This window comes from Planococcus citri, chromosome 2, assembly GCF_950023065.1.
Source record: "Planococcus citri chromosome 2, ihPlaCitr1.1, whole genome shotgun sequence".
Lineage (NCBI taxonomy): Eukaryota > Metazoa > Arthropoda > Insecta > Hemiptera > Pseudococcidae > Planococcus > Planococcus citri.
In genome coordinates this window covers 43,111,553-43,130,103 of record NC_088678.1, presented here as the reverse complement: position 1 = coordinate 43,130,103, position 18,551 = coordinate 43,111,553, and the positions used below count along the sequence as shown (strand labels likewise).

Genomic DNA, 18,551 nt, shown 5'->3' with positions numbered 1-18,551 from the left:
TGAAGCAAAATACTCGCGTTAGTTTACAAAGCCAGTGTCATCGCCGATGAAAAAAAAATCATCATCATTGGATGAAAGTCTTACGAAATATCAGATCTGGTGGCGGAATCTCTACGTTCGTGATCGTGCAAGCGAATGGACGACGATGAGCTCTGAGTATCGTGTAAATGAGATGATAACGGTGGAATTTCATCTAGCGGCGATTCTGATCCTAATTCTTCATCGGATGAATCATCGACACCGGTGACACATCCCTAAAAAGCACACCAAATTTTTAAAATACATTTCAATCGAATAGGTTATTTATTTCCCGAAGGTATTAGAAGAATTTCATACCGTTCTAATAGTAAGCAAAGGAGTTTTCTCACTAAGACTATCGGCAGCTTGAGATGCCAGGTTGAGATCACCATCGAAATCAGCTCCACTAAGAGGTCGTCGACGTACACCCCAATTAAAGTTATCGGTGCTTTCACCCTAAAACATCGAGAAAATACGTAGAGAATGTACCTACATTTTTCAACGTTCTTTTTCAAAAATAAAACGATAAATTACCTCAACACTTTCACTTTCGTACTCCAAGAAATCGAAATCTTTGAATACTCCAAAATGATCATTTTCATTACGACGAGATTCTACCGAAAGATCTGGAGCAGAAACTTCTTCTGTACTGCTGGCCATACTTGACTGCCTCTCCAAAAGATCCGAACTTTGACTGAATATAACCTAAAATGAAAAAATAAACAATTATCGTATTCGTTATATCTTCTAGCACAAGACCCATTTGCTCGGTGAAAGAAAGACAAATATTTCAGTGTTCCAATAGAAAGAAAATATAAAAATCAACATTTATAAATTTAAACCATCAGATTTTATATCCCTTTTGCCCTTAAAATATGCTCATAGCAGATAAAACATACAGGGTGCTCGAAAAGTGACTATCTCACCCCAACGAAAGATTTGAATTCAACCAAGAGCCCTACTCCCTTCCCGTCACTTTTCAGTATAGATAACTAGGCACCTACCATTTGTTCGCATGGTCAAAAACTTGTTTGAAATTATAATTTTTTTCCTCCAATTTGAAAAGTAGGAAACCTATTAATTTTTTCGGAGGGGATGGAATGAGTATCTCGTTAAATTCAAATCCCACGACCGGATAGATATCAACTTACCAACCACCCTGTATAATCTCCCAAAAAATACTGCACATACAAGTACGAAATTTATAATCTACCACATAAAACGAACATAAATACAGCAAAAAGCATCCAAATTGATCTTATGAATGGTATTTCGAACATTTATTAAAAAATAGACGAAAAAAGCGGTGAAAAGTGTATCAATGAAATTAACCAATGTATAAAGGCAACTGGTGATGACACGTGTAATAGTTTATCGATCAATATTTCAGAAGGTTATAACGAGTGAATCGTGCTGCGCGTGTTTTTGATCGACAAACATTATGATCATACTACCATTGCTTTTGCTCATATTGTAGTATAGCGAATTACCAGTACGAGTACATACGTATAATTACGTTAATATAGGCTGGACGAGAAAATATAGTAAGGCTGTAAAAAAAATGCTTAAATGGCGATGAAATGACGATGCGTTATCATGTATAGAGCGACAATGGCACGTATTAGAAAAATTCCGACAAAAATAGATTTCATACGAGTACATATTTTTCCGCTACATGTACTTTAAGCGATTTACGAAGTATTAAAAAAAAAAAAAAGAAATCTACAGCGCTACAGTGTTTCGATTCGTTAATTCGACTTTCAAAGTAACAAAAAAATTTCCATCAATGGTAAGTACGAGTACGAGTATAAATAAAACACATTTAAAAAAGGGAAAATGCTGCTTAATCGACAAACACGGCTTAATTTTTAATTGTTTTACCTTATTTAACGAGTACAGTAAATCTTCCTATATGAAAAATAAAAATCAAATTAATATGTACTTTGGTTTGTTCATCCGATGTAGTATATTTTAGGACCCTAACCGTAATGCTAAACCGAACCATACTTACTGATGGACTCTTCGGTAATCCGACTCGCTGGCCACAGGTAGTTAGTAAATTCACCAGACATTCTCGCACTCGGCCCTGCAATCAAAAATTAAAATAAAAAATTGTAAGGTTTTATAGATTTTTATTGAAAAAATTTTTCTTATAATTTTAAGTGAAATAAAGAATACCTGACTCATCCATGGTCTTTTCCAACCGATAGCTGCATTGTCAGCAGGGGATAGAGAACTAGAACGACGAGGTGAATTTCCAGAATGATTGGCCGATGTTTGATTAACACTGTTATCGTGAGTGTAATGACTAGACATTACAGAGATGTCTTCGGATTTATCTCCATCGTTCTTATTTGGTACTTGTTTGCCGATTAGTGGTGTTTGGTTTATATCGAATGTGAAATCCATCGTTCTGCCTGAAAAATTTAAAACAAAGTTGCTGTTTTTAGTATTTCTGCTATGCAAGAACAGATGCAAAATATTAAACAGAGAAATGTTATTAGTTTTGCAGAGACAAGTATTTTAAGGAGCAGTTTTTTCAGGAACTGGTTTTTATCTAATAAATGGCGTTCAGAATTTCAAATTATGCGTTTTCTGGTTTCATTCAGCTCGTTGAGATTTCGTCCAATTAATGGTTTCAAAAATTGAAATCAACTGCTGCATGCTAGAAATGGGCCCTCATAACGAATTTATGGCATTTTTTGGTAAAAAAAAAAAAACTACAAGGAGGACTATTTTTCCCTCCATCTTCAAAATGGAATCCGAACATTCCGTGAGAGATCGGATAAAACCTATTTAGCCTACCGGAATTGAAATTGAAATTCGCCAAAGGTTCACCGATGAAAAAATTTAATTTGATTTGAATAAAATCGACATTATTCAGTGCTTGCAATTGCACAGCCCCTCTCCCCCCGCCGATAAATTCACTCAAAAACATGGTGTCGATTGAGTAGCTCTATACCGAAATTTATATTTCTGTAACCTGTTAAAATATACATCGTCACATACCAGGTAATTCTTTCTTCACGAACACTTCAACGTCAGCAAATGTTGGGCACATTGTCGACGAATAATGCGACTCGAGGAATGGATATTGAGATGATGGAGCAGCTACCAATGACGAAGATCGAGTAACCACTAATTTCAATATTTTGGTTGCTTCCTTATGATGCACTCCCTGCACAAAAAATTTGATCATTAAAATAAAACAGCCTTATCAAATATTCAAAATAAATTTTCATTCCGGAGAAGAAACGTACTTCGATGAATTTAGCGATAGTAACCAACAAATCGGTATTGAAAGTTGACGGAGATAAATCGACGTAATGTAGCATGCAATGGATGATATTCAGCACCGGAAGTTGTATAACATTGGGTCCTTTTTCCAGCAACTAAATAAAAAATCGAATATACAAATAAATAATCAGTTTGACAGCAGATCACAGATTTTTTCAGAAAAAAAAACTGTCATCACCACTCACCTCTACCAAAAACGTAAGCATCGTCATGCTGACATGAGAATACGTATCGTGTAAATATTTCACCACACATTTCGTCCATTGGAAGCTTTCTTTGCTAAACGTGCGTCTACTGTATAAGGTCATCACAGTGCCAAGATTTTCCAATTTTTTACCTTTTTCTGTGCTTATCTGTAACAAACATTTAATTCAGTCTCGATTCATTTCCTTTTCTATTCCTTCAACTATGGTAAATCGAGTAACTCACTTGAGCAATATTTTCAGCGCTGGTAACACACAGTTCGTTGGCATCTTCATAATGAAGTAACATATACGGTAATAAAGCCACGACATTCATTGGAAATCCGAGATTTTGAGTCGGATCTACCACCGATAAATCTAACAAAAGAGTGAATTGAGACAGAAGGGGTACGACAGCTTCGTAAATTGCTGGATTTGTACATCCCTGTTGAAAAATAAAACGTTTAGTTTCTCGATATTCAAACCTAAATGCCCAGTTTTCAAATATTCCTAGTCAAGTACCTTGAGTAATAACGCTTGAACTCCTTGAAACGAAGTCCAACGCAGCTGGCCGAATAATTTCTCCACTTTGTCAACTGTATCGGGTCTGTCTAATGGTAACCTATGTAACACCCTGTTCAGTAATCTCAAAGCTAACAAATACTCGTGTTCGTAATCAGATTCGAGGACTGATACAGCCAACCAAAAGAGTTGAGCCAGGATCAACATTTTATCATCTTGAGACGACGAATCCAACAATTTCAAGCTTTGCGCTGATCTAGAACGACTCAAGTTACTCGCGTATTTACTACACGGGTGTCTAGAATCAAATTCTCGGCGAACGTCTGAAATTAAAATCAAATTAATGGACTGGAATTCATTTTCCAAGCATGAGTGGGTATATCTCACCTCTCAGCTCATTATTAGTAGGGCATCCGGGGGTCCGTCTGGTATAATAATGAGAAACCGAATAACTGGTGCTTCTCGCGTGAGCATTTGTATTAGCATTGTGTAAATGTCCCAATGCGCACATACCAGCACCTAATCCTATTCGTTTACCAGGTGCTCCGTATCCGTTTAGGACGCCGGCGTCTTTATTCAGGTTAGGAGTTGATTTAAATATCTCTTTCATGAAATCTAAAGGTCGAAAATCCGAATCTAGAGAATCCACCGATGATTCCAGTGTTAGTAAGAGTTCGGTAACGTAGCCCTGAAAATATCAAATAGGTAGGCGGTTAATTATTCGTCGAATGCTGTCACGACTACTTGTTCTTTTTTTTGGGAAACCAACCTGCATGTCTTCGCCTTGTTCAGCGATCGTTTCAACTAATCTGGATAAAATATCGGATAACATTCTAGATGTAATAGGAACTCGAAGAAAACGAAAAACCTACGAAACATAATTACAAAAAATTCATTTCAATGCTTGGGAATAAAATTCATCTAATTCTTACGTAAAAATTCGAACGCTGAAGTACTCACTTGTAAAGATCTACCAGCGTAATGTCTCGAAGAACAAGAAAGGCCCAACTGTAAAGCTGTCTGAGCCCATCTCTCGTTAATCAAAGCATGAGGTAAGGATTCTTGAAATATTCGCAAAACATGTTGCAAAAAAATATCCAACTGCTCGACGCTCCGAATACTCCACACTTTAGCTGTAATATCTTCGTAGTTCCATAAAACTTGATCTTTTCTAAAAAAAAAAAAAAAAAAAAAAAATTCAAAACGTATTTCAAGCGTTAATTCGGGTAAAAACATCGAGAAACTTATTTCACCTCGATTAAAAATAACTCTTACTTGGATGCTATGAAATCGATCAACGATTTTACCACATCTTGGATAGGTTTACTTTGTTTCACAGGTGTTAATATCTCTTCAGCTGTCGGCGTCAAACTCATGGTAACACTTTGAGGAGAAGTTAAAGTATCACATGTGCCTACAAATAAAACACCAGACCGTAAACTTTCGTTAACTATCGATGAATTATAGCATGAAAACTTCGCCTTATTCATTGCATAAACTTTCATCGTTTTTCATTTAGCTTATTATCTTAACATCACATGTTCCAGCCTCGCATAGTGAAATGGCTCAGACTAAGGTACAAAATGTTGCCAAAAATTTGCTAAAATATGCTTTTCGACGAATTCTTTGCTTATTTCCATTAAAAAGAGTGAAAATTTCTTACTCGTGGGCGAAGGAAGTACGGCCAAACTCGTAGATTGAGATGATCCTATGGGAGATTGCAAATAGCTGTCAAATGTTGAATCGGATTCTGTAAAAAGTAAAATCACCGTTGAAAAAAATACCTACTAAGTAAATTCTTTTTGATTATTTTTAAAAATTTTCATCTCACCGGTAAAATTATGAAACGGAACAGCTACCAAAGGTGTAGGAAGAACCAGACTAGAATGGATTACTTTTCTATTCAGCAATATCTGAGCGACCGAAAAATGATCACCGTGATTGGCCAACACGATCAATAAATTCAGCAATAATTGTTTACAATGCTGATTAATCAAATTACGACTCTGGTCCATTCCCAAGAAAAGTATATGCAACATTAAAGGAATATGAACAGACCAATCCAAATCCACTGAATCGACTACAACATCGGTTAGCAGAATAACAGCCAAATTACACCTGAAAAAAACATCGAAAAATGAACGAGATATTCGGTAGATTGAGTGAGTAGGTACCTATATTTTGAGATAAAAATTCACGTTTTATTTACCTATGAAAACCGCTACTTGGTTGGACATTTTCTGGGATGTATTCGATTAAAGGAGCGAAATATCCTCCATATTCGGGCATCGGTAAAGGATGTGGTAATGGAATATCGTACTGGTACATGGCATCATCTCGACAAATAGTATAATCATCGTCTCCTGATGCCGAACTTCCAACAGCAACCTGAATTTCGGACAGATTAATAAAAATATTCTACGACGAATTAGATTTGCTGGATGAGGTTTCATTTTTACCTCGCTTTCTCCGGATGTTGGTTTATTCTCGTCTAGAATAAGAGATGACAAGACTCTGGATTTATTACTTCTCAATGTTCCATATTTAGGTTCAGCCATTCCTCTGGATTCATTTTTAGTTCTGCAAAAAACAAATTAGACATGATATTACATACTTCATTTCATTTTCCACGAACTACCTATCTTAATATGAAAAAGAAGGCTCGAACATGGTGCAGATAAAATTCATTTCAACTTCCAGCCAACTTATTTTGAAATACTCACCCAGAAGTATTTGAAGCAATTGCTTCTTCGCTGCTATGCCTTTTTGTATGAATCGTTCCCTTCTCAACAGATAATTCGTTGTTTGTACCATGTTGATCAAAATGAGGATCGGGGTCCGAATATCCGGATATTTTACGCATACTTGTCAATCTATAATAAGGAGGCGTTTCTGTTCTTTCGATCAGATAATTCAACGTTTCTACTGTTTGTAACTCGGTAAGCATTTCATCAAGCAAACGATCAGGTCTGGCTCGAGCCAAGTAAACGGTCACACGTTTCGCCTAGAATATTAACAAAAAATTTATAAAACAAAACAACAAAAATTAATTTTTTCTACTCTAAAAACTGACATATTTTCATACTCACAATTGGCAATAGTTCATTCGGAGCCATACCGCAGATGATCAACAAATACCTCATGATCACTTTCAAATTATTTGGCCAACAGGAACAGAGTGTAGCCCACAGATCTTCAATTTCCTTCGAATGTTCATTGGAAAACTAGTGGGGAAAAAATTAAAAAATAAATGTCTAAATGGGCAGCTATTTTTTTAGGCTAAATTAACACAACGTGTAATAAAATATCTTGTTCAAGTACGACGGACAAAAATGTTCAAGATTTATGTAAGATTTCAAAACTAAAACAAAACCAATTTAAATGCTAAAATATGTAAATATCATCAAATAATTTTTTTTTACACTTTGAAAAATTTCATCACTTTAAAGCTTACGCCTACTGTTGCCACCAACTTCTACAGAAAGTTTTCGAATAATTTTCAACATTATTCGAATCATTTCCAAAACATACCTAAACGATAACGAATAATAAAATCTAAGCGTTAAATATTCCTCAATTTCCACTTAAGAAATGAGAATCGAATGAGATTTATTTTGAATAGTGGGTACCTACTAATGGGTACACGTATTAGTTTATTTTTCTCAAAAAATGTTGTCCTCGAATAAGGAGCGTAGATGAGAGGGAGGAGTTGAAGTCGAAAATTGCAAATATTCGCATAACTTATTCACTATTCAGTATCGAAAATGTTACTTCCCTCTTGGTTCATAAAGGTAAGTTGAAAACAAATCACCACAACCTCAACCCTCCCCCTTCCCTTTCCATATTTTGAACAAACTCTACATGCAATTCGGAATCCCTGGAGCCAAGAAGTAAGCCGCATGTTTTCCCACATATATCTCGAAATCAATAAAGGTAAAAGATACTTAGTTCAATTTCAATCCTAAGGGACTTATAAAAACTTTCAAAAAGTAGGTAGCATTTCAAGGGATAACATTAGGAAAGAAACAAGAAGGGAAAGTTGGACCATTAGAAAGACTCAATTAGCAGTTACCACATCAATTAATTCCGCATGGAATTTATAGCTCATTCAGTTCTTATATACTGCGCTGGAAAAAAATAATCCAAAATAAAGATCTCCGGGGTTTAAAAAAAATGAGGACCAATATATTGCTCGAAAGCCTTGAAGTTCGGTCATTATTACGAATCTTTCAGCAATGAAAATAATTATGCTGAATCATTTTATGCTATTTTTCTGAGACTATCTTCGCTAGTTTATGTTGATTTTCAAAATTTTCGACTGTCTGAAAAACATTGTTTTTTTTCTTCATTCATTTAGTAAGTATGATAAAATATGCCATAATTTTATCAAACTAATTATTCCAAAAATTTATGTCAGATTTTTTGCATTCTTTTTTTATTTTTTTTTTATTTTTTTAAATTTAAAAATCTTATTCTAGAACATGTTTTTGAAAAATTTTTAAAAACTTGTAAAATTGTAAATTCGGCTGAAAACTGAATAAAAAATTATTAAAACTTGAAAAACGATAGGTAACGAAAAGCTCTAGAATAAAGGATTTTCCTCGATTTTTTCAACTATATTCTTCTTTTTTCACAAACATTTCTTTAAAGCAGTGTAAGTAACTGATTTACAATGACGAATAGCTTTAAATTTCACTCTTCAATTTAGGAAAGTAAATTTTTCCCCTTGGGAAAAAGCACAACTCAAGTACACGTACTACAAGGTATAGTTCTCGTTTTGAAATTTCGTTTTTTTACACTCTCACTCTCTCAAATTGTTGAATCATATGAGAAAGTAATTTTACAATTTTTTTATTTTTCTTCAAGACCAAGCAAAGTTGTTTCGGGGAAAACCAAATTTAAAAAAAAAAACAAAAAATCCTATTTATCAAGAATATTATATCTTTGAGTCAGAATTTTTCTAAATAATCCCATTTTGAAGAAAAAACCTTCCATATTCATAGACGATAGATCTCCTATGTTGGTCCCCCTGAATGGAACTCTCCAAACTTGCATGGATTTTTTTCAAACCTAAAAATTGAAATGCCTACCTTATAAATTTTTTTTATCTTATTCAAAAGGATTCTTACCAGAAATTAAAAATTTTCAAAAAATTGTTCACACACTTCATTTTCTTTACTGTTTTCTTTTTCGAATTTTGGGAGTTCCATTTAAAGGCACCAAAATAAATTGAGGGACTAAGGGAATTTTTCTTGAAAAAGAAATTATTTAGAATAATTATTACATATGAAGAGTGATATTCCAAAACTCGCTTTGTCCATTTTCACAACTTTTCAGGAGAGAGGAAAAACAGTTTCCCTTTAAACGGGTAAATTGGCTTTTTAGGCGAGTTTAGCACTTTATTTGGGTGGATTTATGATGTAGGAGTGTAGGTATACAGTTCATCCACTAAATTCTGCTGAAAAAAATTTCAATAAAAATGGACAAAGCGCGTTTTGGAACATTATTTTTTTTAAAAATTTTTAGTGAATTGGCTATTTAGGTGAGTTTAACACCTCATTTTGGTAGGTTGATGATGTAGGAATGTGAGTTAATACTTCATTTACCAGGTACCACTGAAAACCCAACTTTGATAAAAATGGACAAAGCGAGTTTTGGAATATCACTCTTCATATAAAGAGATTGTAGTGCAAAAACGGAAGATTTTTGAATAAATTTATTTTCATTGATTTTTTTCAAAGAGGGGACTTTTTGGTGTGAAATGGCTTCAAAAAAAAGAATACTTCAAACATTTCATTTGAATCCTCCACCATCAAAATACCTAGTTTCATCATGTTTTCCTCCAAAAATTCTTCGATTCTTTTTTCAACTTCTTTGTTAAAGGGACCAGGGAGGTCAAAAAAAATGTAAAAAAAAAAATTCAAAGAGATGAATTTTCAAGTATAAAAAGTCTTTTTACTCAATACATTTTATTATCCACCCCATATGAATATTAGGCAACGAATAAGGCAAGTCATAAAGAACAAGGTTACTCCATCCTACCTAATTTCAAGAATAGAAATTACCCTGTTTTCATTTTTTCAAAAATTACTTCCAACATGAACAAAAAAAAAATCGGAAATGAAAAAAGGCGGTCATTTCCTTCTCACCCAGCAATGCAAGATACGATAAAAGTGCAAATATATCGTGCATCCTATCAACAATAAAAAATCTAAACTCGTACACAAGTTCATAGCACTTTGAAATTACAATGTAAAGTTCGACTACCTAATATGAAACTTAAAATAAGTAGATACGAGGTAACTAGTAGAGGAACTACTCGTACAATACATCGAAAAAAGACCACACAGTTCAACTTACTTTGGCAGTGATGTAAAACAAATTGTTTAAAACCATTTCCGTTGCTTCGGCGGATCCCCAACCTTCTCGACGTGATCCTGATTTCCGGACTTCGTTCGAGTAATACTGCGAAAAACAGACAAATACTTATTTCACACGTTTTTCACTTCAATATCCGTCACATTAACGTAACAACAAAAAGAAAACAGCTTGATATTTGTATCCGAATGGCAAATGGATTCGCATTTCTCTATAGCTGCAAGTCTATTATCTCAAAGTGAAAAAAGAGCTGAAATAAACTCTGAACTCTGACACGTACACGTTTCCATCATTTTAAAAGGATTCAAAAGCTAACCACGCTTATAGATCTCATTTCATCGAGGTGTAATGAAAATGGTTGAAAAATATTACCAATATTGCTTATTACACGATATACGTATGTACCTAAGTGACGTGAAGAGCAATTTTGAATCATTGCAGTTTTTTTTTTTATCAAATCAAATTCCATGCTGCGATCAATTCTTCGATTTCGAATTTCGATATCACAAAAATGGAAGCAATTTTTTACCTTATTGTTGATGAAAAAAAGTACCAAAAAACATACTTGAAAAATCACAATATCAAATGCTAATAACTTTTTTGAGAATTTTTTTTTAAATTCGTACGTGTAGCCTGTTTTAGAGATCTCATCAGTCATCATCGGAGTCTCAAAAGGTTATAGGCAATTAGACATTATCTGAATTAGACGTAGGTAGGCTTACTGCGCCTCTAGGGTTAATTTAAATCAACATAAATGCATATTCTATACCCACTTTACTCATTGAAATATATATTCGTACGTGTATCAAACTCACTTGACAAAACGATGAATTTGAATTAGGCGGGGGAATATTCGGATCCACCAACTCCATATTATAAAGCCACGGTAGAATATACTGCAGTAATAACTGTCTCACCTCAGGCCTGGCTGTTTGAAATCTGTGCGTTATTTCTGAATAAAAGAATAATAATTACAATATTACACAACGTACGTAGAATCGTCGATAAAAATAAATTACTTTTTGATTTCTCGTTTTCGAATATTTCGCGTGTACAATTGCAACAATCACTTTAAAATATTAATAAAAAGTGACAACTTTACATCCCTACGGTGTAAAAATAGGCTACATTTAAAACTTGACGTTTCAATGTCACGTTTTCAAAAAAAAAAATCAATCTTCTCACCTGTCCGGAGTTTATCGTTTACCGGTCAGTATTAGATATTAGTTCTAGTTTTTCTTTTTTTTATTTATTGAATTACAATCGTTTTAGTGCCGGTAGGTTTCATTTTCATAATGTACTTACAATATTTATACATTTATGTAGGTCCGCGTATTGTATTCTACATATGCATAATATTTACAAATAATACGCCTCTAGATCAGATTATAAATTAAACTAGATACAAAATATACAATTTTACACCGACGTCGATGGTAGTGTCGGGTATCGTATACGTCAACATACCTGAAAACATCGGCATGGTTAGTTCCGGATGAAGTTGAGACAACTGTTGAGATAAATGAGTTTGCGAACAACAATAGGTCGTCGATAGTAATAAATCCAACGTTTCATTCTTCTCTTTTTCTCTGTCGTTCATTCCGCCTGCAACAACATAAACAGAAAAAAGAAATGTTTTAGTATTTTGAAACGTCTTTGCTACGAGAGTCTTCAAAAATTCTGAATTTCAGTACATGAAGAGCTAAAAAGTTACGATTTTTTGACGATTACGAATGCTGAAATTTCGAATTTTTCAGTCGAAATATTTCAGACTAGAAAGGCCAGGGAAGTGGGTCTTGGAAACTTTTCGAATCTGGGATCGGAATTTCGAAAAATTTACTTTCCAAAATGAGTTTCTAAAATCTACTCCTTCAACTTCCATCATTCACGTTCTCCAAGATACTGATACCGATACACTATTTCTTCGCCTTCTCCTCACCATCTCATCCATATCATCGCTTTTATCGCTATTAAGTTCCAACTTCATGGTATTAGGTAGGTATAAGGAGAAAAATCAAGATTAAAAATGAATTGTAGCTGGAATTACGAGCGAATAAATCAATAGACACGCGCTATTCACCATAGTTGTCGTCGAGAAGCTAACCTAGTTGCGAAAAAAATGATCAATCAAAGGTAAGTAATTACTTCAATCGCTTCCGGATCAGTTAGTTTTGAGAAAAGATACCAAAAGATCGGAAAAAGGACCGCTTTTATAAGCTGTTTTCGATATTTTATCGTTGTAGAATTTTGAACGAGCGAGCGAGCGACGCGCCGTCTACGAGTAAAAGCAGTATACAAGGCCTAGGCGGGCTATTTCATAAAAAATAGCACATGTTCGAGGCGTTTATCGGAGCTACTCATGCACAGGTCGACTTAAAAAGCCTACTTTGTGAAACAAACTTTGTAGGTAAGTTTGAATTAGCCAACCTTGGCCGTTTTTACCAAGCTTATGTACTCTCTGTCTCTAGGTCTATACAGATTCGAGTTCGTTAAATGAAAGAAATTTATTACACGCCTGCTCAACTTGTTTAAGCGAGCATTTTCCATCAAGTAGTAAAACATTCGTTCGTTATCTTATTGAATCGTTGGTGTTTGGTTATAGTTACCTAAGCCGGGTAGATGCTATGCTGACTTGAAATGGAACTTGGTACTTTGAAAATCATTTTCTACATAGATCGGTTTATCTTAGAATAAGTTTACTAACTGTTTATAAAACTTTACACCTAATTCAATGCGAATAAATATACATAATTATCTTGATAAAAGATTTCGACAATTGCACGAATTCTTTTACAAATCTAGATAAGTTTATACTGATTGAAATCAAGTTAGGTACAATGAAGTAAAATAGAAATGTAATACCAACATTCATTATGTTGTCCAAAAAACATAACATGCGTTGTGGATTCTTTTAGATTGTATCTTTGTGCCATTAAAGAAGGTAGCCAAATACAACCATACACATCGTAGCTCTTTCTTTTTCACAGCGAAAGGATCAAAAAAATTCAATAATTTATTTTGGGTACTTTTAAGTAGGTCTGTGCACCTTTTTGTTGGAAGTTTAAAATTAAACGAGTAGCTCAATGAGCTATTTTACATAACTACGTATCACAGGAGAGTTTAAATCATTGATGTGTTTTTTGGTCAAATTGACTCAATACTCGATCAGACAAGACCAAGCCTGAGCTCTATGCTGACAAGGGAACCTTTTGAGGAGTGACACTCCGATTTGAACGGGACTGCAATTTTTGGAAAGAGCATAGTCTAAAACCCCCAAAACCAAATTTTCAGCTGCCCAAGTTCATTTTTCGATTTTTGGCGAATTTTTGAAAATTCAAAATTGACTGTTTTTGGCGATTTATGCTTTTTTTTAAAGTACGTACTTGATCAATAAAAATGATCAAAATAAGTTCCAAAACTAATAATAATTACCCAAATCCAAATTTCACCTTTTCCAGCCATTCTGGAGCCTCCAGCGCGATTTTTCAATTTCTCCAGAATTTTGAATTTGCTCCAGAAGGCGTAAATATGATGTTGGGCAGTTAAAAATCGAGTTGATTATTACACTCGACTTGTTTAACGAGTTTATCCACATTTGAGCCGGTTTTGAGAGTGACACCTCAAAAGTGCCTTTTTGACCAGTTTTTTTCAAAATTAAAAAATCCAAAAAATCAAAAGTTTCCCGTTTGTGTGGAAATTTTTGAAATTCACGCGAATCGCTGTATTTTGTCCAAAACCAACCCCCAAATCCAAATTTCACAATTTCCAGCCATTCTGGAGCCTCTTGCGCGATTTTTCAATTTCTCCAGAATTTTGAATTTGCTCCAGAAGGCGTGAATATGCAGTTGGGCATCTAAAAATCGAGTTGTGTATTATACTTGACCTGTTTAACGAGTTTATCTACATTTGACCCGATTTTGGGAGTGACACCTCAAGAGTGGTTTTTTGACCAGCTTTTTTCAAAATTAAAAAATCCAAAAAATCAAAAGATAACCATTTGCGAGAAAATTTTTGAAATTTGCGCAAATCACTGTATTTTGTCCGTAACTAATTCTCCAAATCAAAATTTTAGAATTTCCAGCCATTCTGGAGCCTTCAGCGCGATTTTCAATTTCTCCATAATTTTGAATTTGCTCCAGCAGGCGTGAATAAGAAGTTGGGCAGCTGAAAATCGAGTTGTATATTACACTCGACCTGTTTAACGAGTATATCCACATTCGGACCGATTTTGAGAGTGACACCTCAAGAGTGGTTTTTTGAGCAGCTTTTTTCATAATAAAAATATCCAAAAAATCAAAAATTTCCCGTTTGTGTGGAAATTTTCGAAATTTGGTGAATCGCTGTACTTCGTCCAGAACTAACCCTCCGAGGGCGAATTTCGCCATTTCCAGTCATTCTGGAGCTTCCAACGCAATTTTCGATTTTTCCAGAATTTTAAATTTGCTCCAAGAAGGCGTGAATATGAAGTGGGTAGCTAAAAATCGAGTTATGTGTTAAACTTGACCTGGAAATCGCACTGGAAGCTCCAGAATGACTGGAAATGGCGACATTTGCCCTTGGGGGGGGGGGGTTTAGTTCTGGACGAAGTACAGCGATTCACCAAATTTCGAAAATTTCCACACAAACGGGAAATTTTTGATTTTTTGGATATTTTTACTATGAAAAAAGCTGGTCAAAAAACCACTTTTGAGGTATCACTCCCAAAATCAGCTCAAATGTGGATAAAATCGTTATACAGGTCAAATTCTGGAGAAATAAAAATCGCGCTGGAGGCTCCAGATTGGCTGGAAATGGTGAAATTTGGATTCGGGGAATTAATATCAGTTTTATGACTTATTTTGATCATTTTTGCTGATCGAGTAAGCACTTTTTTTAAAAAAAGCATAAATCACCAAAAACATTCAATTTTGAGTTTTCAAACGTTCGCAAAAAATTTAAAAATGAAGTTGGCAGCTTTCTGTCCTTTTAAGGTCATTGGTCCGTCTGTTTGGCTTCCGAAAGTTTCTGTATTCCTGTCTGGCCTCTCAGCAATTTAGTAATTTTATTTCAAGTTCTGTATGATGGTTGATGAGATATGGGATATGACCAGAATGTTTTTTTTTCGAGTACTAGTAACCTAATTACATATTTTTCGAATAATTTGGGCTCGAAAATAGCACTATCTTCGCTAGTTTCAAAACTGAGCCTTCAAAAGTGATTTTGGTTGAGATATGTAGGTACAATTAAGTATGACCAAATACAACGTTTTCCGATGTAATAATTGGAAAATCGAGTTCTCTTCTTATTTTTGGGGAAATTTTACGAAATTCAAATCTCTTTGGATTTCTAAATTTTTCGATTGAGCAGTTCAAGATTTTTTCTGAGCTACTGCTACTCAATGGATTTTTACCGTAGAAAAATGAGGCAAAACAATTCACCAAGAGGCTCAATTTCAACTCAAGATTGTTGAGATTTTTATAATTTCGAAAAGTATTTTCAGCCCATTTTCTTTATTTTTACGCTCTTACGTGAGGTGGGGATGTTTTAAACAATGACATGGCATTTTATATAAGTTGTTACTCATCTACTCCATACCACTCAGCACTATACAGTAACATTCATTGTGATCCATTTCAAACTACTTTGCATAACCGTAGACTAATTATCACTCATTATGAATAATATAAACCACCCTGTCGTACTTTTCATCGTCCTCATTAATTCTACGCTGCTTTTTGTTTTCATTGTGTCTTAATGGAATCATTGCAAAAATAAAAAAAAAAGTAATTTTATTTCCTTACGTTCCTTCCTCAACCTTTCTAAAAAGACGTAAATATAATTAATCGTCTAGCTTGAAACAACTCCTACTCACAATTCAAAACTTTCTTCTCCGAAACTTGAAATAAAACCGATATTACATCACTTATATCCTCGTCGCTCCAGCCTGCAACAAGATAATTGTTATCCACAACCACGAGCCGTACCCATATAATACAAAACACATAGCTGGCCTACTCTACTCTACTCATTGATGGAAAATATAAAGGAAATACCTATCCAGCGAACTTAAACCGAGCTTTGTTCAACCTGCGATAGAGAAGACATTCAAAAAGACAGGTTAACAAGGATAAAATAGACAGATAAATCCTTATACAGAAAACGCGTACCTATACTTCCATTTAAAACACCCATTCATTTTTCCAACGAGCTAAATCCATTTATCGAAGGTAATCGAATTTTTAAAGAAGTTCCAGATTCGGAGTCCGGCATTTTAAAAATAATCAACGTGTGAGAGACTTTTATTTTGGAAAATGGCACTCGTACAGAATGAAAAATGAAGGTACATGCCCACTCTCTCGTCGTACTCGTGCGTAAAGAACGTTGACATATAGTTATGAAAATACTTCGTAATGCGAGAACCATGAAAAAAAAACAAACAAAATACTACACACTCCTTTGAGATAGGTCGTCATTTTTCATAACGTAGGTAAATTTCCTACAAAAAAATATTACCTCTTTAAACCAGTCCATTTGAGAATGTCAAAGCCAAAGAGTTGGTAATTTCATAACTAAATGTACAGACACAGAGTGGTGTCCCAGTTTGAATTTCCGTTTTTTTTTCCTTTAAAATTTGCCCAATACGGAAATTGAAAAGATGCCTACATAGGTACCTAATTGTTGAAAAAGGAAATTGAAATTGTTAACCCCTCCCTGCTTCTTTCCAGACACAAAAATATGGGGTTTCACGTCTCTTCATCACCTGAGAGGATGAAATGTGACATACATGTGGGAAGGATACACTAGGTGTGCTCTTGAAAATTGAAAAAAATTATCTAATAAAGACTCTTTTTCATTCTCGTTTTGATTAAACAATTTTCAAAAAAGGATCTAGAAATCCCGAAGGGGAGCAACAGCCTCTACATTGAATTAAAATCTTGAAAAATTTGATGGTGAAGTGAAGTATGTACATGAAGATATTTATTGCTGATTTGAGGATGCCGAATTCGAACATTGGTCTATTTTTTCGATCGAACACCGCTGAATCTTCCCCTCTGTGCTTTTAAACTTCAGCGTCACTGCAGTTCTCCAATTTTGAAGAAAAAAAACGAAAATTATCAAACCACAGCAAAATTTTTTCGATTCTGCCAAATTTGAGTTTATTGGATTCCAATACCTATTTATAGTTTTGGAATTCGACTCATTCAATCCCTCCCCCCAGCTCATCCCTTTTATCAAAATTATGCGAAGAGCTGGCATAAGATGATCAAAGAAAACTCGTAAAAAATTGAGAAAAATCGTAGAACTCAACTCCAATCCTGATTCGAGTTGATATGAAATAAGTCCCATACATTTCGTCGCCTATAACTTTGACTTACTTTACCTAACCAGGACACCCTGTATGATGTATATATGCACACCACGCAAACACGGCAAGTTTTTCCGCATCGACGACAGAAAAACTAAGCAATGTATACGCAACAAGCCCAAATCGTCCTAAAAAGCGTGTAGTCTCGAACTCTCGAATGACATTTTCCTATTACTTAACCTCAATTGCATTTTCATCACGTGTACTTTTTCATTTACGCGTCAAAAATGAAAATCTCTTCGTCTTCGGTTAGCTCGAAAACGGATTTACTTTTTCGCCAATCGAAATATAGCTATTCGAGCGGAAAAGTGTATTCTGAATTTCACCGAGCCATGTTTCAAACAGAATCACTGCGTCTAAACAACTTTTCGAAATTTACTTTTGTTTTTGCCTCTGCCTTACATAGGTATGCATTAATTATTTTAGTGACTGGTGGCTACGCGTGTCCGATGCATACCTTTCTGTCTTCATGAAATCCGTTGGTCAATGTACTCGTTGAATTATTGATATCACAGCACATGCTGCTATCTTTGAAACAAACAACGAAAAAGAAAAAAATCCAAACCGCTTGTTTTCCAACAACTGCAAAAATTTTAATGGATACAGCTCGGTAAATTTTTAAACTTTCTGCGGTGTATGGTTTTAATTGCGGTAATTCATTTTATCGAAGGCGTAGGCATTAGGCAATAGGTAGATAGGTAAGGTAGGCAGGTAAGTAATAGGTGTTGGTGTATATACTAACGAGATGAAAAAAATGCGTTCACGTCGTCGTTATGCACCCCTCTCTATCCGATCTCTTCGTCTTAATA

At 34.6% G+C, this 18,551-nt stretch overlaps 1 protein-coding gene across 1 annotated transcript in view; it reads right to left on the bottom strand.

Annotated features, from left to right (window-relative positions):
- Positions 1-18,551, bottom strand: part of fry (Protein furry) — a 154,730-nt gene that overhangs the window by 2,125 nt on the left and 134,054 nt on the right. The window contains exons 26-49 of the mRNA XM_065350358.1: positions 11,865-12,002; positions 11,213-11,349; positions 10,380-10,484; positions 7,109-7,243; positions 6,743-7,023; positions 6,479-6,599; positions 6,229-6,407; positions 5,851-6,137; positions 5,683-5,769; positions 5,295-5,433; positions 4,980-5,190; positions 4,789-4,887; positions 4,407-4,707; positions 4,020-4,342; positions 3,745-3,942; positions 3,501-3,668; positions 3,279-3,410; positions 3,028-3,196; positions 2,197-2,435; positions 2,030-2,104; positions 1,900-1,926; positions 553-723; positions 337-474; positions 85-254 (exon numbers count right to left, since the gene is read on the bottom strand). Coding sequence (XP_065206430.1) covers positions 85-254; positions 337-474; positions 553-723; positions 1,900-1,926; positions 2,030-2,104; positions 2,197-2,435; positions 3,028-3,196; positions 3,279-3,410; positions 3,501-3,668; positions 3,745-3,942; positions 4,020-4,342; positions 4,407-4,707; positions 4,789-4,887; positions 4,980-5,190; positions 5,295-5,433; positions 5,683-5,769; positions 5,851-6,137; positions 6,229-6,407; positions 6,479-6,599; positions 6,743-7,023; positions 7,109-7,243; positions 10,380-10,484; positions 11,213-11,349; positions 11,865-12,002 — 4,030 coding nt within the window. The remainder of the gene's footprint in view (positions 1-84; positions 255-336; positions 475-552; positions 724-1,899; positions 1,927-2,029; positions 2,105-2,196; positions 2,436-3,027; positions 3,197-3,278; positions 3,411-3,500; positions 3,669-3,744; positions 3,943-4,019; positions 4,343-4,406; positions 4,708-4,788; positions 4,888-4,979; positions 5,191-5,294; positions 5,434-5,682; positions 5,770-5,850; positions 6,138-6,228; positions 6,408-6,478; positions 6,600-6,742; positions 7,024-7,108; positions 7,244-10,379; positions 10,485-11,212; positions 11,350-11,864; positions 12,003-18,551) is intronic.